Genomic DNA, 8,010 nt, shown 5'->3' on the forward strand with positions numbered 1-8,010 from the left:
AACTTTGCACACATATAATGAATGATGGCTTACATATGCACATCATTTTCTTTCGACATCAGATCCAGGTTGACTGACTAATGGCCATTTTGTTACTTAAACGTGTCCCCAAACATTTATTGAACATGCATGGTCCGATTTTGTTCAAACTTGGCACAAGCACACGACATGATGGCATACATGTGCACCTCACTTTAATTTGTGATCTGATCAAAGAAGGCCAACTGGTAGACATTATGAATTTTTTCTACCGCGATGCACCATTCCTAGATTTGATCACACGTGCTTGGAGATTCAAAAGCACATGGTATCCTGAGATGGTGATTATTACATGGTGTCTTACTGTAGATTCATAATGTTTTGCAGCTGTGTATAACACAATGATTGGTCCTTCCACATGGCTTTGTCTGCATGGAGGACAATGGCACAAGACATACATTTTTATTGAATAACTTCATGTATCAGGTTAAACTAATGTTATTTACTGCAGTAATTACAAATTCCCTATCACAGGGAATATTGTCGGGTTCCTGGCGATAAAAATCTCTCCAAGGAACGGATAGCCAATAGCGAACTTTTAACTCTGAGGCGATGATCAAATGCGGATTTTACTATACTAGGGCATTGCCCGTACGTGGGTGCCCGTTCCGTGGCCAAAAAAAAAAAAAAACGCTACCCGTACGCTCTACCCCGCCCGTACGCCCGTAAACAAAAAAAGCAACGCTCTTCGCTTCCGCCCTTCGCTCTGACTGAATTGGGAGAAATAATGCGCATAAGAAATCGAATTACGTACCGTAATGGCGGTCAGCTCGTAACGCGCTCAGCTCCGCTCGTCTCACATCGGCCACGCCTACGCAACAGAGCGTTCTGTGATTGGCTGCCGGAAGATAAGTCGTCACTGTCCGGAAGTTCGCAAATCGCAGTTAGGATGAATCGTTTTAATTTAATCGCAGTTTGAATTCGTTTTAAAACATAGTTTAACGGCAACATAGTTGAAAAGCCTTGCCTTGCTGCAAACAGCTGCTGCAAACAACAACAACATGGAAGGCTGCACTGTCCGGAAGTTGGCATATCGCAGTTACGATTATTTTAGTGTTAATGGCCAATTATTCAATTAGCGCCAACGTATTTTGGCTGTTTGCAATTTAATCGCAAGGAAAAGTAGAAAGAGAAGAGGGGAAAAAAGAAAAGCCTTGCATTAACGCATTAACGCTTGCATTGCATTAACGGTTCGGCACACGTGATAGCTCGCTGCTCTCTGATTGGTTGAAGCGTTTTTTGGACATAGCTCGGTAGGTACTTGTCCGATTAATTACAAACCTTGAAAAGGCACATCCTCGGGTCCCCAGCAATATACCTGGCAAGTTTCAAGTATATCGGACCCGTGGTTGTCGAGAAACAGCGGTCACAGACAAACACACAGACAGACACACAGAGATTACTGGCATTATAGATAGATATGCATTAGACCAATGGTTCCCAACCTGTGATACGCATACCACTAGTGGTACGCGAGGGCCTTCCAGGTGGTTCGCGAGCACTTTCGGGCTCAACCTTTAAAAAAAAAAGATTTGGCCTGATACATCTGGGAACCCTGACACACACTCGGCGCTGGCAGTTATCCTGCTGCCTCCATACTGTGAATGTGTACGTGTCTTAGCACTCGTCTGTGTTTCCCTTCACTTGTTATTATATTGTATCTTTATTTTTTTTTTTTTTTCTATATTTCTTTATTTATTTCTTGATTAATTATTTTATTCTTGACTAATTTTTTTTTTTTTTTCCACAGGCTTTGACAACATGCCGAAGCGAAAGTATGACCCGACATACATAAAGTATGGTTTCATAGCAATCAAACGTGGAGGAGAAGCTCTTCCGCAGTGTGTGGTCTGCATGAAGTCCCTTTGCAATGAGGCCATGAAACCCAGCCTGCTCAGACGTCATCTTGAGGCGGACAAGAAGGACCGAGATCAGAGCTACTTCCAGCGACTTGGCGAGAATGTGAAGCGGCAGCGCCTGGACAAGACTGGCCAGTTCTACCAAAAGGGGGCAGGGATTGTCAAAGCATCCTATGAAGTCGCTCTCCTGGTGGCCAAAAACATGAAGGCGCATACCATTGCAGAGTCTCTCGTCATGCCAGCGGCAAAGATCTTAGTCAGGCATGTGATTGGAGAGGAGGCGGTGGTGAAGTTGGACAGTGTGTCCCTCTCGAACAACACTGTACAGCGCCGTATCGAGGAAATGTCAGGCGACATTGCTGACCACGTGATTGCGGGAGTGAGAGCCTCAAAGTTTGGGTTTGCAATCCAACTCGATGAATCGACGGACGTCACCAACTGCTGTCAACTACTTGACTACGTTCGCTTCACACAGAATAATACTATGAAGACTGAGCTGCTGCTGAGCCAGGAGCTATCCAGTACAACGAAAGGAAAGGATGTTTTCAACGTTTTGGACAATTTCTTCAAGCAGAATGAACTGGATTGGGGAAAGTTGGTCGGATGCACGACAGATGGGGCTCCGTCTATGCTCGGTCGAAAGTCAGGGTTTCAAGCCCATGTGAAAGCTGTGTCACCAAACGCCACCGGTGTCCATTGTTTCATACACAGATTCGCCCTTTCAACTAAGGTGCTCCCTCCGAATTTGTTATCATGCTTGAACCGAGTAATCAAAATCGTGAATTTCGTGAAAACATCCGCCCTGAATACTCGGCTGTTCAAACTGCTCTGTGAAGATCTCAGCTCCGACCACATCTGTCTCCTCTACCACACAGAGGTTCGCTGGCTCTCCCGGGGGAATACGACGAGGCGTCTCTTTGAACTGAGGGATGAACTCCTCGTATTCTTCACGGAGAAAGAACACAATTTTCAAAAAGATCTGGAGGACGAGGAGTTTATCTCAAGGTTGGCCTACCTGTCGGACATTTTTGGGGTCTTCAACCACTTAAACCTGTCGTTCCAAGGGCCCAACTGCACTGTCTCAGACTTCATCTCGAAGCTGGGAGCGTTTGTCAGGAAGTTGGACCTCTGGATCAAGAACGTGGAGAGCAAACGCTACGCAATGTTCGAACTCCTGACTACCCTTGAGAGCGAGCCCAATGATGAATTTTCCCAAGAAATCGTCCGTCACCTCTCACTGCTCAAGACTGAGTTGATGCATTACTTCCCAGACGTCACATGTTGTGCCTACATCGCCAATCCGTTTTCCTTTGATCCAGGCGATCTGCCTGTCGGGACCGGGGAACAAGAGGAGCTCATAGATGTCCAGGCTGACGAGACAGCAAAGACAAAGCACAAGGAATGCTCTCCTATGAACTTCTGGGTGAGCATGGCCTCCTCGTACCCGATACTAGCCCGTCACGCTGTTCCCCAGCTACTGCTTTTCCCCTCTACGTGGGAGTGCGAGCAGGGGTTCTCAGCCATGCTGACCATCAAGTCAAAGAGCCGGAACCGTCTTGCTGCGCCCGGGCATGATTTCCGATGTGCTGTGAGCAAAGTTATGTCCCGCGTCGACCAGCTGGTGGAGAAGAAACAGATGCAGCCCTCGCATTAAATTGTGTTCTTTGTTGACAGTTAGTTCATTTGTGTGTTCTACTTGTGAATAAATTGATATCTTATCGAATTGAGTTTTTCTGGAACCAGGTGGTACGTGGCGATGGTACGGGACCTCCAAGTGGTACTCGATCAGAAAAAGGTTGGGAACCACTGCATTAGACATTAGAACATGTAAAGGAATTAGATGAAGAGAAGGGGAAAACTGAAGCACTTACCTGTGGTCCCGCCGGCAGTTCCCGAACCTGCAGACAATAAACTCAAACGAACAGGATTTAAAATGTACAAAAATAAACCGGTTTATTAAAACGGAATGCCAATAACAAGAAATGCGACGGTAAACTAAAATCCTAAACGGGGTGTTCCCCACACCAGACTTGAACACAGACGAAGGGAAGAATAAATTGGAAAATAATGGTGTGATTTATGTGGTGGACTTAACTCAATCGGCTGGTCTCGTCAGTCCACGAACGGGTCCCGGAGGTCCGTGTGCGGGAACACGCCTTGGCGTGAAGTACATGCGCGGATCCAGGCCTCAAGGCGCCCTTGTTCTTTATGCCGCGCCTCGTCACGCTGCAGCCCAGCAGTGCTCATCCATGCGTCGTTCCTGCCTGGAAAACTGCATCTCTCCGTCTGCGGCTCTTCCGCCTCACGTCCACCAGCAAAGTCTCGGAATGCGGCGTTTATATGATCAAGCCTCCCCGTGCAGCGAGCAAGCACAACCGTCCACTTTGACATCCAGCACGAGAAGCCAGATGTCCATCCGCGCCAACCACTTTCCAAGCCGTCCTCTGATGTCATCGGTGCTTCTCCTCCAATCAGCGAGATGCTTTCTACTCGTCCTTCCCTCCACCAATCAGTGAGTACCTTCTTACTTCGGCCCTGGCCAATCACGGCTTCTCAAGGCATGTCCTCGGCTTGACCGAGCTGTGTGTGCCTGCCAAGTCGGGGTTGTCAGCCCTAGTGCTTGATGCCTGGCTTCCGGTAGGTTTTCTGATTAGGGTGTTTAAATGTGGGATTCTAGCCCTACGTGTGTGGTACGGTGCCAAAAGAGACAAAGTTGTAAATCACATGGGAAACGACGTACAAGGAATTACTAAACCTAATCCCGGAGCTAAATAACATGCCCCGCCCCCTCATGACGGGGACAAATATACAACTTCATCCGACATTCGGGCTAAACAGGTCCTCTACTTATAACATGGTGGTGGTTCTTCTTCCTCACGACAGTCGGAGCATGCTACCTACACAAATCTACCTGGTCCAAACTCCAAAGTCATCCCTACCCCCACCAACATAACAATATCATTGCTTCATTCAGCCAAAGTTTGAACACATAAACACTCTAAAAAAAATCAATAACTCCTGTATAAATCTACCTTATAACAAAAACAACAGATGCCCCGCCCCCTGGTGATGGGGACAAATATACAACTTCATCCGACATTTGGGCTAAACAGGTCCACAGGTCCTCTACTTATTACATGGTGGTGGTTCTTCTTCTTCACGACAGTCGGAGCATGCTAACCACACAAATCTACCTGGTCTAAAGTCATCCCTACCCCACCGACATAACAATATCATTGCTTCATTCAGCCAAAGTTTGAGCACGTAAACACTCTAAAAAAAAAATCAATAACTCCTGTATAGAGCTACCTTCTAACAAAAACAAAAGAAAAAACATCACACTCTATTATGCTATAACCTCCAAGCTCACACAAAATTATATCTGGAAAGCAGACATGCAATACAACAGGTTTTATAATGTAGTGACAATTGCTCTTCAAAACTGCCCATGGTTGCTCACACTAAAACAAATAAATGTGTGTAGATGTAGCTCAAGTATAAAAGCAAAATGTCGAGCTGGAACCATCTGCTCAAATGTAATGGAAATCGGATTTCAATCAATAGCACTTGCGTGCATGTCCAAATAGCATTAAAGGATTTCCGTGCTGTCAAAGTAATTTAACTGCCTTTTTTTATATTTTACTGCTTCTTTTAACCATTGCAATATATTCCACCAACATTCACACACAGTCTGCAATTTACATTTTAGTTTATAGCAATTTTCCAGTCTTTGGAATAATAATGTCAGGAACAAAAAATAATAGATACGACAGCATCTGGAATTGATGGAAGATGTGTAGACTAGAAAAACTGTCACCGTACTCGGTAGAGAGCATACCTCCGCTAGGCTGGACAGCTTACGTTTTGTAATCCACTGATAGGCCGGATCTGGATTCGGACCTGAACCAAAATCTAATCGGCTTGTTCTTGTCACTTACTCAACTCAAAAACCGTTGAGGTTCATTCAAAACTTGTCCACAACATTTTGAGATATCATGATATATGTCGTTTTTGGAAATGGAAATGAAAAATGAAATGAAATGAAAAAGATGGGAAAGATATATGGAAATGCTGTTGAATACTGAGAATGAATGGGATGGCAACATAGAGAGTAATCCAGTTTTAGGACCGGCAGAGAAGATAACTGAGAAGGAAGTTGAGGAAGCTATAAAAGCAATGAAGAGTGGAAAAGCGGGAGGGCCGACGGGAGTTGTGGGAGATATGTTGAAGGCAGCAGGAAGTTGGGGTGTGAAGAGAATGACAGAGATCTGTAATCTGGTGGTGAAAGAAGGCCGCATTCCAGTGGATTGGGAACTGAGTACCCTCGTCCCTCTATACAAGGGGAAAGGTGACCCTCTGGAGTGTGGCTCGTACCGAGCGATAAAGTTATTGGAGCATGGAATGAAGGTATTGGAAAGGGTGTTGGAGAGGAGGATAAGGAAGAAAGTGAAGATTGACGAAATGCAGTTTGGATTTATGCCAGGAAGAGGAACGACAGACGCGCTTTTCATTGTGAGGCAGTTGCAGGAGAAGTACATGGAGAAGAGGAAGAAGTTGTTTCTTGGGTTTCTTGATCTGGAGAAAGCATTCGATCGGGTTCCACGCAAAGTATTGACATGGGCATTGAGGAAGTTAGGAGTGGAGGAATGGTTGATCAGAGTAGTGATGGCAATGTACAAAAGAGCGCGCACAGCTGTAAGGACGAAGGACGGGAACAGTGGTGAGTTTGAGGTGAAAGTGGGAGTGCATCAGGGGTCGGTACTAAGTCCACTACTATTTGTAGCTGTGATGGAGGTGCTGGCTCAGAACGTAAATGAGGGTTTACCGTGGGAGTTGTTGTATGCAGATGATCTGGTGTTGATTGCAGAAAGTATGGATGGACTGAAGGAAAAGATGAACACGTGGAAGGAATGTATGGAGACAAAAGGTCTGAAGGTGAATATCGGAAAGACAAAGCATGTGGTGAGGTGGAAAGAACTGGGAAGTGGCCCTGTGCTGTGTGTAGGAAGGGTGTCGGAGTGAACTCCATTCAGTGTACAATGTGCGCTGAGTGGGTTCATCAAAAATGTAGTGGTCTGAGAGGGTCATTAACCAGTGTGGCAGCTACATTCAAATGTAAGGTGTGCACAGAGGGAGCTGCAGATGGAGGAAATGTTGAGTTGGATCTTGGAGACGGTGTGAAGCTGGAAGGTGTGAAAACATTTTGCTACCTCGGAGACATGCTGAATGGAGAAGGTGGATCAGACTCGGCAACGGTTGCTCGAGTGAGATGTGCATGGAAGAAGTTTCGGGAATTGAATGGCGTGCTGATGATGAGGGGAGTGTCGTTGAAGCTGAAGGGAAAGGTGTATGCTGCATGTGTGAGAAGTGTTATGATTTATGGGAGCGAGACATGGGTAATGAACGTAGAGCAGCAACGAAGGTTGGAAAGGGTGGAAATGCGAATGGTTCGACGGATGTGCGGAGTATCGTTGAGAGAGAGGAAGACAAATGATGAATTGCGAAAGATGATGGGAATAGAGCCTGTGATTGATGCTGTGAAGAGGAACAGGTTGAGATGGTTTGGTCATGTGTTGAGGAAGGATGAAAGTGACTGGTTGAGAAGAGTGATGGAAATGAATGTAGAAGGAAGTAGAAGACGGGGAAGACCGAGAAAGACTTGGCTAAAGATGGTGGAAGAAGAAATGCGGGCAAGGGGGTTAACAAGGAGAGATGCAGAAAATAGGGCAAAATGGAGAAGATTGTCATGGGGACCGCAAGGCTAAACCCCGCTCTAGCAGGGAAAATGGCCTTTAAAATGCATGTTGTTGTTGTTTGTATGATATATGTCGTTTTTCATGTCTCAATGGTGACGAATCACTTAACAAATTAAATAATTATCTGATTCAAATCTTCACAAAAATCGAATCATCCCGGTCTTGTCATACACCCAACCTGTTAGTCAAGTTCACTATGTTTTTTCGTTCAAAATTTTGGTAGATTAGCAAAACTATACATTTTGGGAATATTCAGAGCATGAGGAATCCAAAAATTAATGTTTACATTTGCGAAGACACCTTTGCGAAAATGACACTCAGGACAGTGATGAAGATCTGTAAAAGCATATTCCTGA

The 8,010-nt window shown here is 45.4% G+C and overlaps 1 protein-coding gene across 1 annotated transcript; it reads left to right on the forward strand.

The window, feature by feature from the left end:
* The first annotated feature begins 1,800 nt into the window (after positions 1 to 1,800).
* On the forward strand, positions 1,801 to 3,552 carry LOC137435770 (zinc finger BED domain-containing protein 5-like). Its single transcript, XM_068129716.2, has one exon. The coding sequence runs from the start codon at positions 1,801 to 1,803 to the stop codon at positions 3,550 to 3,552; it is 1,752 nt and encodes a 583-aa protein (XP_067985817.2).
* The last annotated feature ends 4,458 nt before the right edge of the window (positions 3,553 to 8,010 follow it).

The sequence above is a fragment of the Myxine glutinosa genome, chromosome 9 (genome assembly GCF_964187855.1).
Source record: "Myxine glutinosa chromosome 9, kmMyxGlut1.1, whole genome shotgun sequence".
Classification (NCBI taxonomy): Eukaryota; Metazoa; Chordata; class Myxini; order Myxiniformes; family Myxinidae; genus Myxine; species Myxine glutinosa.